The following is a 19,431-nucleotide window of genomic DNA, read 5'->3' as shown; positions in this document are numbered from 1 at the left end:
ACGGACAGGATGGCAGCAGAAGAGATAAGAGCGAAAGCGCCGCCCGTTGGCGCAACGAATGAAGCGACTAAATAAATAAATAGGGTGCCAAAAAAGGAAACAGCCAAGAACACATTTTATTTCTACACACAATGGAATCACTTTACTTTATTGCTGGGTATGTTGAAAAGATAAAGCCACATATGCAAAGTTGCTGAATTTTCGCTTGGCTACCAGCGTCATGGCTGCACTTAATTTTGCGATACAGAAACTAGCCGAAGTTTCCGGCCCCTGCCCGGATGGCCCCCGAAGGGAGCGAGATGGCGGCGGTTCCGCCGCACCACGCCGTTCGGTGTCGCAACCACGTAGCGGGTGTCGCCCGCCTCCCCATGTCGCATTTCCCCCGTCGCAGTTTCCCGCCCCGTTTCCCCCTGGTCTGAAAATCCCACTGCCCATAATCCCTGTCTTTCTTCCCACGTGTTGCGCCTCCCCCTGCCGCGAAAGCCCTCTCCTCGAGCTGGAGAAGGGAGCGACGCTTTTAGTGGGAACAAGCAGAGGAGCCCCGCCGGGCATTCTGCGAGATCGGTCCGCCTGGGGGGCAAAGACGGTCGGTCCTCCCTGCTGCAAGTAAATAAAAAAAACTGCAGCAGAGGAATAAAGTGTCTGTCCTTTGTGGCGAAATTTAATTGCTTCGTTCCGGCCGGGTTGTCAGCGTTAGGCTCGCTAAAGAGAAGGGATAGTTAAATTTTCTATAATACAATGGGGGTCGCGGCGACCGCTTTTCTGATGGAAGCGAAAACCAAAACGTCCGTGTGTACGAGGTATCGGCGCACGTTAAATATCCTCAGTTGGTCAAAATTAATCCGGAGACCTCCACTACGGCGCGTCTCATCGCCTGCGTTGCGTCGGCGCGTTAAACGTTAAACCCTGTATACAGTGAATCTATAATAACATAGAACTTGCACGTTGACCACGCGGCCTAAATAACGGCTGATTGCTAAGTCCGGAGGTTCCCCCCCCCCCCCACCCCCCGCCAAGAAGCGAGGGCGGGGGGGCAGACGAGCTCTCATTGTACGTCTCCGCGCACGCATTGTATGCTGTGCGCCCCACGGCAGCCACTGCCCCTTTGTTCGTCTTGGCGGCAAGAAAAGCGGACTCAACTCTCGCTATCGCTGAGGAGAAGGGAGGGGGTCGAGGGGACACGAGAGGGGGAAATTGATAACATGTGCATATGAGACCAGGGATTATGAACACGAGGAAAATAGCCAGTTTATTTTGAGAGGGGGACTTTGAGACAGGCAAAACGCGTTCGGGTTGTTTCGTGGTCCACCCCACGTAGCAGCGAGGCCCCTGCCCCGTGCTCAGCACCCGTGCGGCGCAGCGTGTCGGTGACCCAGACGTCCTGACCAGGCCGCAACTCCCGCAGCTGCCGAACACCATGGCGGCGGTTGTAGTCTTTCGTCTGTCTCCGCCGTGCAGCAGAATCCCGCTCGGCGAAAGTCGCCGGGTCAGGCCAGGCTGGTTGCAGCAAGTCCCTTGATTTCGGCAAACGGGTCCGCAACCGCCGGCCATCAACAGCTGCGCTGGGCTGAAGCCTGTGGATCCGCGGGTGTCACGATACACCAACAGGGCCATGTGACGATCTGCGTTCTTTCGCCACAGCTCCTTCACCGTACGCACCGCACGTTCCACCTCACCGTTCGACTGCGGGAAACCCGGGCTGCTTGTGCGATGGGTAAAGCCGTAGCTTTCAGCAAACTCCGCAAATTCACGGGACGCAAATTGTGGCCCGTTGTCACTTCGAACCACCTCGGGAACCCCGAAACTACCCATGACGCTCTTCATGGCGGAGATAACTGCGCTACTCAAAGTTCCACGCAAGGACAATACTTCAAGGTAGCGGGAATAGTCAACCACGCACAGGAAATCTTGGCCTTCGAAATGAAATAAGTCGGCACCCACTTGCTGCCAAGGAAGCTGTGGAATAGGGGATTGAGTCATAGGCTCAGCCTTTTGCTGCCTCACCATCGCGCACGGTTGATAGTTTTCCACGAGGTCTTTGATTCTGCGGCTGATTCCTGGCCACCACATGGACACCCTAGCCCTTGCCTTGGAGCGAGCAACACCGAGGTGCCCCTCGTGTATAAGTTGCAAGACTTCCTTATGAAGCGCAGCTGGGACCACCACCTGGCTACCTCTTAAGAGAACGGACTCAGCGACTGAAAGCTCTCGACGAAATTTTCAGTAGGGTGCTAAGTGCGAAGGCAGCCTTGCTTTAGCAGGCCAGCCGTACTCGCAGAACCTGACTAGAGTGGAACACAGTCCATCCCACGCTTGATGGCGCTTCGTCACTTCCAAGCTAAAAGGCAAGCTAGCGCTGACTGTGCTTACAACAGCTCGGGCGTAGCACTCCACGGAGTCGACCCCCACTCTTGCGGGACAGCGTAATGGGTCTCTGGACAACGTGACAGCCGTCGCCAACAACTTGCCGGGTATATACAAGATCTTGAACTGATTCCGCATCATCTTAAGTCGTAGACGCTGTATCATTGGCGGCAACAGGTCAACCTCCATTTCCCCTAGCAAAGCCGTAAGTGGTTGATGATCTGTTTCCACAAGAAACTGAAGACCCCTGACAAACTCGTCGAATCTTTGCACCGCCCATGTTACGGCGAAGGTTTCCTTCTCGGTCTGGCTGTACCTTTGCTCGGTCGTAGTAAGCGAACGCGACGCAAAAGCTACCGCTCGTCGTTCTCCGTTGGGTTGATCCTGGAGAAGGACTGCCTCGAGCCCAAAGGAGCTGGAATCCTGCGAAACAACCGTTGGTCGCGCCGGGTAATAGCAAGTGATGCAGACGTGGGACGCGACCATCTCTGACTTTTTGGAAAGCAGCTTCCTGAGCTGGCCCCCAGATCCAAGCGGCGTTCTTGCACAACAGTTCCCTGATTGGAGCCACGACATTAGACAAATGCGGCAAGAACCTTGCGACATGATTCACCATACCAAGAAACCTGCGAACAGCTCCAACATCCACCGGCGGCACCATTTTCAGCACTGCCTCTACCTTGGCCGGATCCGGCGAGATACCTTCCGCTGAAACTACAACTCCGATAAAGCGTACGCTGTCCACCCCAAACTGGCACTACGACTTGCTCAAGGCCAGACCAGCTGCCGTCATGCGACCGAGTAGCTCCGGCAACCTTTTGTCATGTTCGTCCTGGTCCCGGCCGAACACCAGCACATCGTCAATCATGTTGACCACACCTATCTGCCCTTCGAGGATGTAAGACATCTCATCTGGCGTTGGAAGTACTCTGGCGCCGAGGTTATACCAAATGGGAGTCGGCAAAAACAGTACCGCCCAAACGGCGTGATGAATGTTGTCAACTCCTGGCTACTTTCAGCCAGCCGCACTTGGTGAAAACTGGATGTCGCATCGAGCTTTGAAAATACCTTGGCGTCACTGAGAAGACCCAGTACTTGCTCGACCCTAGGGAGCACATGCCGTTTCCTGAGAACCACTTTGTTCAGTCTTATAGTCTCCCGAAGCCTTTTCAACAACCACCAGGCCTGCACACCACGGTGTTGGCTTAGTAACATTCCGTATAACTTCCCTTGCAGACAGTTTATCCAGCTCAGCCTTCACGACGTCGAGAAGAGGGATAGGAATGCGCCTAGGAACGTTCAGGGGAATATGGAATGGCTCCCGGCTGCAAGCGGATCTCGTACTCCTCTCTGGGTTCACACAGGCCATTAAATATTTGTGGCACAAAGGTGTTGACGATTAACTGCGTCCCTTGTTTTTCGTCAGCTGATTTGACAACACCGTTCGCAAATTGGACGACACCAAGCTCCTGAATAGCTGGAAACCCGAGAAGGGGTTTCCGTGCTGTGAGCGTACCACGTAAAGCTTCTCTACGGTATAGCGGTCCTTCCACTTCAATGTTACCCTGAAGATCCCCAAAACAACAAGTGGTTGCCCCCCTGGGTCCATCAGCTCACCTTCAGGCGGGTCGAGAAGCGAAGGAATGCCGGAGAATGTGCTTGGTATCAAGGACACTTCCACACCGCTGTCCACCTTGAACCTAACAGGTCTCCCGTTGACCTCAACGTCCAGAAACTTCACCTTCGGCTGGCTCAGCGAGCCTATTTTATATACCTCAACCGAAGTAACTGACGAACGGCCCACCGTTGCAAAATGACCCTTCTTGTTGCACGAAGCACGTCTCGCCGGGCAGTCGGTACGTGGATGCGGGCTCCCACAGAAGTGGCATGTCCCGCCTGATGTCGGAGCAGCAGAACCACCTTTGCTTGCCGCAGATGCCACTCGAGGTGGGCGGTTCCTCTTTCCCGACCGCATTTTCACCGCGTCGACACATACCGGCGTAGACGGGGCACCAATTTCTGCCTCATGCGCAATGCGTTCTTTCTCGGCATCCTCGTTTCGGCGCACCTGTAATAATGCTCCCTCTAGCGATAGCTTCGAGTTTCTACAAAGTTTATTTGACAGCTTGCTATCTGAAAGGCCGACAACGAACCGATCACGCACGAGGCGCTCTTCTATCTCCCGTGAGGTACATAGTTGCATCGCCGAACCGCGCCACCTACACCACAGCCTGTAGGCACGTTGCACCGCACAGAGGCCGCTGTGAGCGCAGCACGTTTTCCTACTAAAGTTGTCTGCAGCGCACGCTAGGGCATCGATAAAGAAGCGACGATTTCTCGAGCAGTTATAACCCACTACCGGCAGCATGCCGTGCTAACAATCTATGGGGTTGACAATGAGACACGGCGTAAATAAAGACGGCCGTGATGAATGCATCGGTTGCTCCCAGCCATTTGTATTATCTGTAGTCTGACTGGTCGGCTACAATACAGCGACTGACGCATTTTCGCCTGCGCCACTTAAGCTGTTCGTTCTTCTCGGCCTTGTTGTCATGACGTTACCTTATAGATGCTTTCTTTGTGTGGGCGCCCATGCGTGACTCGTGATAATCCCGGCTGTTGGTGTCTGGGACAGAGCGCCGACGCTTACGTAATACGAAGGCTACGAACCGAGCCCGTGATATGCCTGGCCTCGTTCACAACAGAAATGACCCCCCGAACCACCAGGATATAGAAAACAGCGCTGCTGCTTGCTGCGAGGCAAGCATCAGCGCAACGTGCCTATACGCAAATTCCTGTCAACCCGGACGACGTCCCGAAGACTGCAATCATCACACCCGGGTCACCAGATGTGGCGAAGCAAGACTTTATTGCTTACATTACAGAAAACATTCAACAACTGGTCTCCTTTCGGAGCGCGCACACAATTATCTCTTCGGTGGGTGGGAGTGTTCCTATCTTCACATGCACCCGCGCTCAATCTTCACATGCACCCGCGCTCAATCTTCAGAGGCACCGGCGCGGCGCGCAGGCGCAGAAGGGGGCTGTCCTGAGACGCGCGGTAGGTGGCGATCTTTGTCCAATTCACACTTCGCTGTCTCGTGTCATTGTCGAATTCCTTGTCGTACTGTTTGCCGATTCCCGCCACCAGTACTTTCCTTGTCGCATTCATCGTAAATCCCATCGCCTTCCTTGCTGTCAATCTTTGCGAATGCCGTCTGACTCCCTGCATTGCTGCTCCAGCCTAGCTTCTTGTAGCACTCTTCACCGGCGGCTGTATTCTCCCCACTCTCGTGAGTTTTTGCCAACCTTTCGTTGCTGTTAATACGGAGGCCCATCCCGTCGATTGTGCACGCTTTGTATAAAGCGGCTCCAGACGAAGTGATCGCCGAGCCTCGCTTTTCGAGGTTCTGCAGTTGCATGTCTGGTCTGCAAAATTCCGTAAAGGTAAATTTAATTTCAAGTATGCAAATGAGGTCGGGTCATGTGTTCTGTACTAGCTTAGGCTTACTGTTTTATATTCTAGCCCAACGCCACAATGAAATGGTAATTTGGTGTCAATATTGAACGAAGTAATAGCTAGCAGAATAGTTCTCCGTTGGAGAGGGAAAAAACGAGCCATTTCGGTTACGTTTTGGTTCTGTGCCGTAAGCTAGTACAAAGGTTGACATTCAAGGCTGATATAGTACAGAATACATTTTCCATGAGCTGTCTTCTTCCCCTGGAAGGCGGCTGAATCGACGTACCATCGGGAAATCTCCGCCCAGTTTTACACAGCTGTTCGCTCGTAAGATATCGCATACACGCAGCTTGTTGTTGGCCTGCGCGCGTGCGCGGTTAGTTCCCATGAACGATTCGCTCGCCGAGTCCCAGGCAATTCGGACAACGCATATATGCTTCATATGCTTCCAAACGACGCTCCGCACTTACCGCTAGCGGCGAAACGCACGCAAACGGATAATTTAATGGTTGTGCTATGAACACGTCCTTGGCCTGACCTTCGCTACCGTGGGCAGTGAACTTTGGAGCTTCGAACCTACATGATGGAGCGTCCATGTATGTAGCAGGGAATGGGCCGCAAAACAAATTAACAAACACTGCAGCATCGACAAGTTCAATCCCTCGCACCACGCACACCCCACCCGTTGCCAATCGTCTTCTAACACTCGTGATTCCCACATTGGCTCGCTACTGCACCGTCGGAGTTTCTCTATAAAGACTGCTGGGAGCCCATTGGTTGCAAACTCGGGTGTAATTGACGTAGTCTGCCAGTTTTGTTACTGCCAATGCTCCTTCAGTCTAGCGTTTCTGTCATGACTGGCAGCGCAGCGCGACTATCGAACTTGTTGTAGGGTCGAAGTTACACCTTTGCTACGAGGAACGCCGTAGTGGAGGGCTACGGGTTAATTTAGACCACCTGGACATCTTTAACGTGCACCGAAATCTAGACACAGGCGTTTTCCCTCTTCACCTACATCCGCAAAGCGGCTACTACGGCCGGGATAGAACCCGTGTCCTTGCGCTTAGCAGCACAACGCCTTTGCCGCTGAGACACGGTGCGTGCAGCGCGACTATCAAGGCAGAACAGAAAGTTGGGCTCGTTAGTGTGTATTCATCTCGGCGGAAAAAAAGCGCTCAAAAACAAAGAACGAAGAAGGAAGCAGACAACACGGGACCTTGTTGTCTCCTTCTCACTTCGTCCCTGTAGTTCGAGCGCTTTTTTCCACCGAGATTACAAGTTTGGGCCATCAGGCTATATACGTAGAGTCAGAGGTCGATAATTAGCCAGCTGAGCGGCCACTATCCCGGTTGTCTATTGCATACAATGGCTTTCAGCAGCATGCGCTCGACTTTATATTCTTCGTATTATTTGCATGCAGCTATATGCAGACTCTGCGACAGTAAATACCATGTGTGTCCAGGCGCTCTAATTAATCAGCTTGTTCAACCAAAACTTCTTGAGCGCTCTCGCGAGAGTGGTGGAGGGGACAGTTGCGAAAAAATCGGTCATCGGTGCGAAGCCAACCTGAGTGACAGAATGGATGAGGAAATAATGCCGAGTCAGCAAGAGCTCGTCTCCGTTGGTGCGCAGCGAGAAAGAGGGGGCGACGCCTCTGTTGCTAGACAACACTCAGGCACGCGGCCACCATGTTCGAACCCCTAATCAATGCTGCAGGACGCGTGTGTCAAGGGTGAAACATGCATGTGAAGAAGTGTTTGGAAGATGGGCTACGCACAGTAAGTAGCCTGCTGTTAGCACACAGATGCCCCCTGTTGCCGGATGCCCATTGGTCACGGTTGCGTTAGCGGCGTCAGGGATACCTTCGACAGCATTTTCCGTGTTTTTAAAGTGATGCTCAGTTGCCGAGTGCATCAAAAGCTTTTCGTCAAAAATCCTAAATTTTTATTTGCAATTAAAATAAAATTCTTGTGCAGTTTCGACTCCAGCCAAAACTTTGCTCTTGATCTAGCTTCCCTATCCCTCACACTCGGTGTGTATGCGAGGGGCCTTACTGCGGATATCAATGGCGAATTGTCCCGCTTACTAATTTTAAACAAACGGTATGTTAAAACGAAAATATACGAGTTTGCATTGCGTCTCTTGTATATTTTCATAGCGCAAAAATTAAATAGTGCTACTTATTGCCAGCTAGAGTTAGCTATGCTGTAAACAGGCAACATGCTACTTAGAAACCGTAAAGGACTCATAAACAGCTGACAAGTCCGATGCACTTGCCGCATCGCATTAAGCCTGTCGTCGTATACTAGTTCCTCTTACCTTCGCTGTGAGTGGCTTCCTGCTTCCGTATAAAGGTTCGCGCTGTCAAGGGGGACTTCAGTCAGATAATTACCCATGTGGCTTAAGGCTCCAATAATAACTAAAAGATACAATGACGCAGGTAGAGTTATCACCGGCTGCACGCTGCTAATTAATATCTTTCTTCCCACGTCACACCTGGCTGAAAACGACCGCGTAAATATAGATACCCCGCTCGGTAGTGATAAGCGCCCGTGAGCAATTAGCTGCAGCAACACTTCCCGGGACAAAACGGCATCGCAGCCCGCAGAGCGCACGCAGACACGACTGATCTGTGCGGGTGTTTTTGTGCGTATCCATCTTGTGTCACCCGATGCGGCCGTTCCCACCGCGCGGGAGGAGAATGCCCGGGCTTGCGCCGAGGAGGCGTCATCGGCTCCGAGTCTCCCGCGTCCAAGGGCGCTAATGCCCGCCGGACCTTGTTGGCGAGAGTTTTTGTTTCTGATTCCCTGCCGAGATTGTACACAGCGGCGACGCAATGGGCTGCCGGCCTTCGATCCCGCTAGCGGCGCGCTGAGGGTCGCGGACGCCATTCGCTGCAGTCCAGAAAACTGGTTTTCCGCCACTGTTCGCACTGCTTCTTCGCGGCGCTGTACTCGGCCGGAGAAAACGAAAATATCGCCGAAATCACCACTGACCTCCTCACCCGCGGTTTCTCCGTGACGGGGACGTTCGCCTCGTGTTGTTGGTGCGTGTGCTTTGTTCAAGCATTACTCCGCGCGAACGTCCCGGCGGCAAGACCGGCTCATGTGCAACTCCCTATCACGCGGCCGCGGAATCATCGGTGTCCAGCTGTGACAAGACGGTGCGGGGAGGTACGTTGGACCGGAAAGGCGATCACTGACTCCGCGGTAGCCGCCACCACCTGCTTGCTCTCCGGTTGCGAAAGCTCGAGCTGGGAGCTTTGTTGCTCCGGGTGATTCACCAGACCGGAAAGATCTTCGCCGAGACCGTGGTCGCCGCCTCTACAATCACGATAAACGAAAACAACACACCAGCGCAAGCGAGAAACAGTGTTCCCGTGGGTGGGCCCCGAAACGACGTTTGGGTGAGTAGATTCTGAACTGCTCTCACCAGCTTCATTCATCCGCAATGTAGCAGTTGCGTTAACTTTCATCCGCTCGGGCAGCTGGCGTACGCTTCGTATGCTCTGAAGTGGACCTTGAACTGCTGCGCGGAATGCCAGCTGCCTTCGCGGCTCTGTCAACATTGTCAGCCAAGCAGCTCGAGCGTCGACCTACATTTACACAGTTTGGACAACGCACAGAGGGCGGCAGCTGCCAAGCAGCTAAATGCCAATCGCGTTCGTACGCGACGTACATTCGTCCACAGCTGTGCTATACCGGAAAGCAATGGAACTAAACTTAAATATGCACAAAATATCGTGCCCGTAGAGCCAATCTTCCAGCAAAAAATAAAGGCAGATTTTAGGAGTGTGATAGTTCGTTGTTGCAGTCACTAACTCCAAGTTAAAGGTAAGGGCGGGGATCATTTACCGTTAATCTCTGGAAAATCTTCTTGTGTGGTGCGATAAGACGCGAAGCGAATCAATTCGCCCTGAAGGTGTATCAGTGACGCAACCGAAGCACAGCAACTATTGAGTGGTTCCTTACGGTTCCTAGGAACTGCGGTTAGATCCCGCAATTTCTAATTCAAGGTCTACGTCAGGTGCTCTCCGTAATTTGCGAGTTTTTACCATTCGGTAAGAGAAAAAAGCAGCCTGATTTCCTGCCAAAAGTTGCCCCTTTAGCTAACATGCATTTTCAGTACGCCATCGTGGTTATTTATCCGTCGTTCTTGTTCAGCTTTCGTTAATACGAATAACGAGAATGGTACGATAGACGTTTCAGTGTGTGTCACAAATAACCATGTCGTTTTATAGGCTATCTTCTATACATGCATTTATAGCCACATGCTGGCGCGTCATCCACACAGTTTCTGGCCTCTCTGACCCGGACACAGTCTTTTCACCGCAGGGCTGGCGACCATAGTGGCAACGACATCTGTTGTTTTCGACTAAGTGCCTTGAAAGCAAGCTCATAAAGTGAGGTGATAAACAAATCAGCGCCATGTGCGTGCTCAAAGAGCGACAACGCTGTTCTTGAAATCCTAAAACTACTTTGTGATTGCCTGCGTATCAGTGGCTTTTCATGCTATGACAATTATCTTAAAAGGCATAAGCTTCACTTCTATCTGTCTTTTTTTATTACGTCCTATCAGCACGAAATCAGCGACACCAACTCCAAAGACGCTGTCTTGACCTCCACGGACTGCTGAGGTTCCGCCTTATCTCAGATCTGCGCTATCTACCTCATCAGTAACCTCGAGAGATTTGGCGCTACCTGAGCCGTTCTTTTTCCTCTGTTTTGATTTAATGTTTGTTGACCTCATCGCCCGGATGCAAACCAGCTGTTTTCTTTTTTTTTTGAAGACGCAGGCTAGCAGGATAGAGAAGGAACGACATCCACAGTGAACAACCTTCGTGTCCCCTGCGAGCGGCAGTTGTGAAAATGGGAAACGGTTATGCACACGCTCCTAGCCGTCATATTATATGAACTGATTGCAGTTCCTTCTTTGTTTTTTGTTTTATTTTCCACTCCTGTAATAGCCCAAACAGGGCTGCCGGTATGAATAAATGACGTGTATTACAAGAAAGCTGTAAATGAAACTGGTACTAATAAAAAAAATGGACGCCATCCCGCCCTGAGAAAGTGGATGTCCAGCGCAGCTGTTGTAAACCTTTACACATGCTGATGGGGGAAGGTATGAAATGTTCTTCGTTGTCTCGGCGGGCTTGTCGCTTGCACTCGGCTTCTGTGGCGGCAAATACTGGGTCCTGACGCATGCGCTCGGCGTCTTGGGCGAGAACTGCTGGGTGCTGCCTGGGTTTTTTTACTTACGGTAGGAAATTTTCCAGCCAACGAGATGCCTACATTTGCTGTAACGGCGCAGAAAACCTCTCAACCTTGATTGTTCAGAGCTTTCGAGCACCCATCGGGTCAATCGCATACAGGTCATACCACGCGAAATGCCCTCGACCCCGAAAGCGCCTGTCGCCTATTCAATTGGTTGATCGAATAAACTTCACTGTTTCGAGTCAAGGAAGCGTGCTTTGTCCGCCTCGAAACTGAACTGGTTCAGTGATACCTGGACCGAAAAATTTTCCCAGTTAACGATTGTATGAATGGAGTGTGGCTTCAATATTTTTCCTGACGCAGAAGTATCTGGCGCCATGAGCACTCTTTGAATTCTGCGAAAAGAAAGAAAAGTTGGTTGGAAGCAACATTTGCTAATACCAAGCGCGAAACCTGGTACAATGACAAGTTTAATTTAGAATATTGCACTCACATTATTCTTTCAAATATCACTATACGTTAAGCCAAGTAAGAATTTCCCGCGCTTCAATTGGCTCAGTAAAATGCGAAAAAAATTGTGCGCTCTCAGATATGCTTTGTATGGCGTTGTTAGTTTCCGTACCAATAGTATTTTTTTGTCACTTTCACCCCTTGCGAGAGTTTCTAGTAAAAATTGAAAATATCAAAGGAAGTACTTCGCAAGAGAGACAAGAGAGACTTCCCTTGAAGTTCCTTTGTCGAAAAGTGCACGGCGGAAATTCACTTTCTGAAAAGATAACGCCGAGCATACATGTAGGCACCCAGTTTAGTAGGCGCGTTTTTACTGAACGTTAATTCTGTACTTCCCTATGCTTAACGCCTTCAGCATTTCCGAGGCACTTCAAAAAATGTCAGACTGCCACGGAAGCGATTAGAAACCCTCCGTCTGTCAGCGAAGACTGTATGCTCTTGAAATAGCACGCATTGTTCGAAGTGACGTGTACAAACAAAGGTCACGAGGTGAAATCAGATTCCAGATGAATGCAGTCGGTTCAGTCCCCCTAGCAGACGTGCACCACTGATCGAAACCGTAAGTTATCCCTAGACACTTTTTTCTTACCTTCATATTTAGAAAGCTGCGATGCGGGAGAGCTTGGCGCTGGAGTTTCGCTTCCACATGCAGGGTGTCCAGCGGGTCCTGTGCGACACTATTGCCGATGTACATTTGCTGCGACTTTGCTCGTACGCATCCATGTAAGAGACGATTTATAGTGAAAATGAAGCCTTGCCTGCAGCCTAATCTGCCTGTGCCCTGATGACTTGCAGAAGCAATACTAAAACTTACAAGCACGGGAAACACTCAGGAAGTGCGCGACAGCGCAATACGCTCCTTCATGCTGTAGGAGCATGATTCGGTTTGAAGTGAAGTGGGGGGTGACGGTTAGCGAAGGCACGGACGAGGAGTTGTCGATTAATGTTCTTGCATTATTCATAATTTGCTTATCTGCTGTACTTATAAAGCAATGAACCAACGCTGTGCCAAATATTTCGTTCATGATAACATACCGGTACTGACGACGACCGGTACTGACGACGACCTTGAAGCAGTTTTTTCCCCTCATGCCGCAAATGTATAATCGCACAATGTAGTGGCGGTGGCATCAACACTGAAAGAGCCTGAACGGCTAATCCGCTGTGGGACAGCGCATAAGACAGCATGCGCCCACGTGTCACACTCTGTAATAAGCGCGCCAAGAATTCAATTCTGTCCCATGTGTGTTGTGCGGTGTAGCCATAGTTCAGCAGGACCTAATGAGGCCGGGCATAGACATCATAAATTCATTTATCACTTCAAGCAAAATGTATTTGAACTAAAATTTGTAGAATAATCTCACGTATGTTTGTACAGAGTGCCTTCACGCTTAATTTAGGCCTGAATCTCTGGACAAGGTGATTTTTCTAAATTTGAGGTGTTTTTGATAATTACTGTTTTGAATAATTCCAAGTTACTTTTAACTCGAACTGTAGGAGCAGGCAGAACGAGGGAAAAAAATATTGTGGCGAAATTTAATGACGTAAGTTTCGTCTGTGTCAATTAAACACAGAAGAAACTTGCATGACTTTAGTAGTCACGTCCCGTGAACGAAAAACGCCAGTGAAATATTTTAAAACATGATTTGTCACTAAGCCTAGTTTCCCACTTGATCTTAAAAGCTTTATTTCGAATCAGCTTTTTCATCTTCGCGTAAATTTTAAAAGAGGGCTTGGGGGACTATAGGCTTGGTTTTTGAAAAAAAATTCTAGGGAAACGCATTTATAAATCGCCACTAGCCCATTTTTATTCCCAGAAAATCAGCGGTAGCCGCAATTTGCGTCTGGGATATTTCGCGTGGAATCACCCGTGATGTGTATTCCCCAGGGGTGAGTTTATTGGCATCGTATAAAAACAGATGTTTTTTGAATAAAGCATAACGAAACACAACAACAAATAAGAATGGCGTAATTGGCAACATGAACCAACTTGCCCAATGATGTGTTTTTCCCAAGCCGACATGATATATCGATAGCATCAGTTCATCGCGGCTACAGTTCTGTGCACCACCGATTTGTAATATTCGTGTCTAGATAATCTGGGGCAATGCCGTTCACTATCACGCAATCGTCCAACGCGATACAAACGCACTTTTATGACTACAAGCTAATGCCTGTTCTGCACGACAACTTTCAATCGACAATTGAAAGCTCGTTAAGTGCGCCCCATGTATTTACAATGGGGCACTCGATATACGATTGGTTCAACGGCCTTTGCAAGGCCTTTGAAACAGACGTGTAGCACACGTATTAGCCATTTCAATACATTATAATTTCATTGTATTTTTAGCCCCCATCCCAGTCCAAAATGACAAGAAATTCTTGAATTTTGTCGCATTTTTGCGTGTCGTACTGTTGTCTTGTCGTATTCCTGAGTCATGATTCGGGAAGCTGGCTATGTCACGACAGCATGATGGCTGTTGTAGCTACAGACAGTTCTGTTGTCACTACAGGAATGTTTGCCGTTGAGAAAATTGACTTTGTCGTTACGACATAAATGTTTGTCGTAACAGCAAATGGCTTTGTCGTAACAAGAGGGTTTCTGTTGTTACAACAAAGCTTTTTGTCGCACGGCAGGAATTCTTGTTAGGTTTCTGCGGTATTGCTGTTATCATTTTAGAGTGGGATTAAGTTGAATAAAATTCCGTTTCTGACATATTCCATGCAACGAGAGTTCAAGCTATTTTCCACAACCACACAGGTATATAATTTCGATACCCGTAATAAACGGTTAACAAGCTGTCATCATAAGCTTTGTAAACGTTAAGCAGCTTAATGAAACTTCGCAGAGTTATAGGTTTATTACAAACAACAAATCCTAAGCAACTTGTTTTGCTTCTGAACGGCAGCTACAAATGTTTTTTTACCCAGCACGTGCTTCCAGCTAAACGCATCATCATTTGAATTCGGCTTTCAGAAAGCGCCACCACCAAATACGGGGAATGCTATGCGTAGTGTGGTTACATATAAAAGAAAAGTTTCTGCGTTGGGGTTAGTATTATGTGGACTTTGGTGAAGAAAGAAGCAATCCGGCAGGCTGGTAGGATGACAAATGTTTTGTTCCCTTTTGCCTGTTGCCAAATGAAGCACAGATCGACAGTTCGAGATGGAGGGAGAAACATGGAGAAGAGAGGAAATATTGTGCGTGAAAGCAGGCGGTATGCAGTCGAGTCTGGGGCCCTGGAAGGAGGGCACCACCCCTAAGACAATCACGCCACCTCCTTTTTTCCTAATAATAAACGTTTCATCTCTCTCTCTCTCTCTCTCTCTCTCTCTCTCTCTCTCTCTCTCTCTCTCTCTCTCTCTCTCTCTCTCTCTCTCTCTCTCTCTCTCTCTCTCACATCGGGGCTGAGGCAATGTTTCTCAGATGAAAAATATGATCGGTGGTGGGGAAGAGGGAAAGGTTAAAATGACAGGAATAAAGGAACCTTTCCCTCCCCCTTCCCTCTTTTTAATGCACGCTGCTACTACAACAGAAAGGGAAAGAGCACGCACACGCAGCCTGTTAAGAAGAGAATAAAACCATCTGGCAAGTACAGTGCTTTGCAGGAATTCGAGGAGGGATTTCACCAGCGCGAGTTCGAAAACTCGTGCCTGCAGTAGCAAGCCGGAAAAAGTCGCCGAAGGGACTGTGGATTGTTGCAAGGGTACGCAAGCTGTTCCTTCTGGTTCGCGTTCCCGGTGATGAATCGATTACGAAAGTTCTGACGCAGTCTCCAGGACCCCCAACGTCTCTCCACGTGCGCTTGCTTAATAGGACCCTGCAGCACGTTTTCAGCAGTGCAAATTAACCTGCGCGACGTTAAGATTACACTGCCAGCAACACCTGAGCCATATATTACTCGTGCACGTGAACGGGAAGCCCGAAAATCGCTGTGAAATATACAGGAAAACCAACTGCGTTTTTGGCAGTTTCCCTCATCATGCACCGCTTTAATTACGTCATTAAACCAGTAGCTGTCATATTGGCCGCTGCGGGTCAACCTCACGGTTTATTAAACGTAATACAGTCACGAGTAAAAGAAATAACATGCCGAAGGTCCGATCATGTAATTTCCTGTTCAGGGATGACGTGCATTGACTGAGAACTGGCTTGTAAAAGATTTCTTTCTAGTTCTTCGATATACACTCAGTTAGACTCCTCTGGTATTTACACCACCGATCATGTAATTTCTTGTTCAGGGATGACGTGCATTGACTGAGAACTGGCTTGTAAAAGATTTCTTTCTAGTTCTTCGATATACACTCAGTTAGACTCCTCTGGTATTTACACCACGATTAATAAGGACGGGTTTATAAACGGCACGTCGCGTGCTTTGCGGACACTTAACACGCACCACGAAGAAGCCAATAATTACCTTAAGAAATGCGTGCTACAATCAAGGTTTGCTTTCGACAAATAGTTTTCACCGATCTTGCCTTGTGAAGGTATCCCAGAATGTATCCATCGTGGGGGCGGCACGATTCGAAGACCTGTGAGAGCACGGTAGGGTCGCTTGGATGACGTCAGCGATGACGCTCTGGCCGCCCTTGAGCCGCGGTGAACCGCGAGGCTCCAGCGTTCTGCTTCATCGCGTTGTGCCTTTCTCCAAAGGCGTTGGCGCAATTACGGGCTCCGCCTCGACGTTGAACAAATAAACCATGCGCGCCTGGGACGCGTCTCGTCCCACCTGCCGAAGACGAGTGAAGCGGCAGACACTCTTGCACTTTTGCCTGCAGCACCGTACCCACCCGGGGGGGGGTCCGCTATGACGGTTGTATTGAAGGACAACCGGGGCACGAGGCTGTAGCAATATTGACACGTTTTTAATTGCACAGCGCTGCGCAAAGATGACATTAACAGACATGATAATGTTTTTGAGACCATTAGGAATCGGCGCTTGCAAAATTGCGCTGTCTTTTTTCATGCTGTCACCTTGGGTATCCTGACGTGTGACCCCTAGTTCTTTCAAAGGAGTTTGGGAAAGCTGAGTCTTACGTGTGCAATATATGAAGGTTGCAGGGACAGATCTGGTTTATTAATTTTTACGTACTGTGGTACACGGTTGTATGCTGACGCCAAAACGGAGGCTCGCAACTACGTCAAGCTGTCTTTGAGATAGTTTTTTCTCTCCCCCCCCCCCCCCCCGGCAATGCGTATTCTGTACATAATGCTTATAAAGTTCATTTTTCGTCTGCCGCTTCCATAGCATGTATGGAGTTCGCGCCCATTGGTTCGTATTGCTTTGTTGTCCATACTGTTAAGACGTGATCGTTGCTGTCTCCATAGAATTTTGTATGTGTCACGGTTTAGCGACAAATTTTACAGTTCGTTGACTAGGGACCTTTTGCAGCGGTGTGGAATAGCAATTATGGAAATAATGGTGATTTTTCTTGTTTATAGTATATTAATTGAAGAGTTATTGTGTGTTCAGTCTTGATTTATTTTTATTTTTCTGCAAACTTCGTGTACCTTCTTTGCGCCTACTTTATAAGTTGTTGCTTCTTGTAGGTACTCATCGAGACGAATTCTTACGGGTTTATGTCGGTGAAATTTGTGTTTGCCCCATTCAGCTTTCACGCCGTGAATCTTACGTTGTTCTGTCTTCCTTCCTTTTTTTAAATTCTCAACTCTCTGAAATGGTCAACGTTTGAAGTTTACTTTGGACCTTCCGGTTGCAAGTCATCCCGAAATAGTACAGGCATGTGTGCCCCCAAAGCATCTATTGGAGGGAGCGCTCCCTCCCTCCCTCCCTCCCTCCCTCCCTCCCTCCCTCCCTCCCTCCCTCCCTTCCTCCCTCCCTCCCTCATTTTTGCTCCCTGTTTCACATAGCCTGTTGTACATTGCATATTTGTTTATTTTTTACCGTATTGATTGATTGTAGAGTTTAACGCGACGACGCAACGCAGGCGATGAGGCGCGCCGTAGTGGAGGGCTCCGGATTGATTTTGACCACCTGGGGATCTTTAACGTGCGTCGAAATCTCGTACACACGGGCGTTTTTGCTTTTCGCCTCCATCAGAAAAGCGGCCGCCGCGGCCGGGAATCGAACCCGCGACCTTGTGCTCAGCAGCGCAACGCCTTAGCCACTGAGCCACCGCGGCGGGTTATTTTTTTATTTTTTTTTACCGTACCAAGCCCTTCTGATAGCACGGCTGTCAGCTTTTGGTTTCATTTAAGGTAGACCACTCTGTCCTACTCCCTCTGGTTCAGCCTTTTCTTGCTCAGTTCCCAAGCGTAACACGAAATTGCTTCGCGCGTGCAAAGCTGACACCAAAAAATCTGATTTCAGGATTGTCTCACAGGGCCGGCTCCTAAAGAGCAGAAACAATGGAGGTCGTGATCTCCAGGTTGCACTACATCCCGTACTTCGGAGCCGTCGTTGGCGTGACTGGAATCCTGACCTGCTACGCCGTAGCCGTCGCCAAAAACGATGTCCTACCCTGGCTGCCGTACATCAGGTAAGCGGGTTGCGAACTCCCATTCAGGCGCATACACGAGGGCACGTGCCTGAGTGTCCGAATCATTGGCGCTTATTGTTTAGAGTATTTTTTCGGGTATGAAAAAAAAGGGGGGGGGGGGTACACGGGGAGAGCCTGGTGTGGGCTTCCCTCGCTTGAAAGGGGAGACGATTACGCTTAAGCTGATAACGATCTGAAGGGCAAGAGTTAATTTCGTACACCGGTCGGTAAATCCTAGCGAATTTTTGTATTAAGGAACCTGTCTAGCTTTCGGAAATTTCTAAAACTTTTATGTTCAATTGGAGGCGTACAGTAGGACTTTACTAGTTCCGACTGCATGTTATTTTTTTATGTATGTAGGGGTGATGAGGGGTGGTGAAAGTGCAGGTAAGAGTATGTATACATGTACGCGAAAATAACTTCCATTTGCAGTGGTGGATCTATCGGATGAGGGTAGTCTCACTCGTTAATTTTCTTTGGTCATCGGTTTTAATATGAACGATAGGAGCACTGATAGCATGGAGTTAACCCACAAAAGCGACGTAAGTTGCGGCGTAAAGGTGTAAAGCATGACCCACCGCCAGGTATAAGTGTACAAAAGCACTTCACCCGCTGAGCACTCGCTCTTGCGTTTATTTTACGAGCGCCGCAGCCAGCCGGCGACGCTAAAGACAATGATCTGCCCAACATTTGGCGCTAATCATGAGCCCTCACAATTATGTCTGAAATTAGGCGCAGATGTGTGTCCGCTCTGAAAAGAAAACAGAAGATTGTCGTTACCGAATAAAGAAGGTCTGTAGAGCAAAAAAAAAAAAAAAAGGAAACGACACGGAAATGTGACACCGAAATTCCTCTGCTGAATTTTAGTACGAAGCACGGCCATAATTCATATATTAGCTTGAATAAACGCCGACCTGACAAAAAGGGTGCATCGATGACGTAAGTGGGACTTATGCCTGCCAACGTCTAACCACAGTTTCATATTATTTTTGCTGCGCTGTGGTGACGGTATTTTGTTTTTGTAGTGACCACTAACTTCGTATGAGTGAGCTCTATATACATGACGTGCTGCTATTAGGGCTTTCTGATATAGTCGATGTTTTGTATACGCTTCGAAGAGGGCTCGGTAGGTTTTTTTATTCGTCTGTTAGCGGGGAAGGTGCGAGGGTTGTCAGTAATTGTCGATGGTGGCGTGACTACCATGACATGCTTAATAAACGAGGATGTCAAGACTCAACTCCAGCCAAGTTTCCGTCAGCGCCGTCCTTGCGGACGTAAACTGAAAGGTTACAAAAGGGCGACCGCCGGCACCTCTGAACGTGGCCGTAAAGCATGGAGCTGGGTTTGTATGGCCGTTGATAGGCCTGGTGCACGCTCCAACCT

General features: G+C 49.3%; 1 protein-coding gene across 6 annotated transcripts in view; it reads left to right on the top strand.

The window, feature by feature from the left end:
• LOC144173919 (DNA damage-regulated autophagy modulator protein 1-like) overlaps positions 1 to 19,431 on the top strand; it is a 70,358-nt gene that overhangs the window by 10,922 nt on the left and 40,005 nt on the right. The window contains exons 1-3 of one of the 6 annotated variants that reach the window (XM_077702253.1): positions 5,466 to 5,657; positions 8,640 to 9,230; positions 17,893 to 18,048. In XM_077702253.1, coding sequence (XP_077558379.1) covers positions 17,918 to 18,048 — 131 coding nt within the window. In that variant the 5' untranslated portion in view covers positions 5,466 to 5,657; positions 8,640 to 9,230; positions 17,893 to 17,917. Of the gene's footprint in view, positions 1 to 5,389; positions 5,426 to 5,465; positions 5,658 to 8,639; positions 9,231 to 17,879; positions 18,049 to 19,431 lie in introns of those variants that run through there. The other 5 variants (XM_077702250.1, XM_077702252.1, XM_077702254.1 and 2 more) reach the window with 5 other exon arrangements.

Source organism: Haemaphysalis longicornis, unplaced genomic scaffold, assembly GCF_048455015.1.
Source record: "Haemaphysalis longicornis isolate Haplotype H1 unplaced genomic scaffold, Haemaphysalis longicornis Haplotype H1 scaffold_3, whole genome shotgun sequence".
NCBI classification, from domain to species: Eukaryota; Metazoa; Arthropoda; class Arachnida; order Ixodida; family Ixodidae; genus Haemaphysalis; species Haemaphysalis longicornis.
This window is presented reverse-complemented; position numbering and strand designations above follow the sequence as displayed.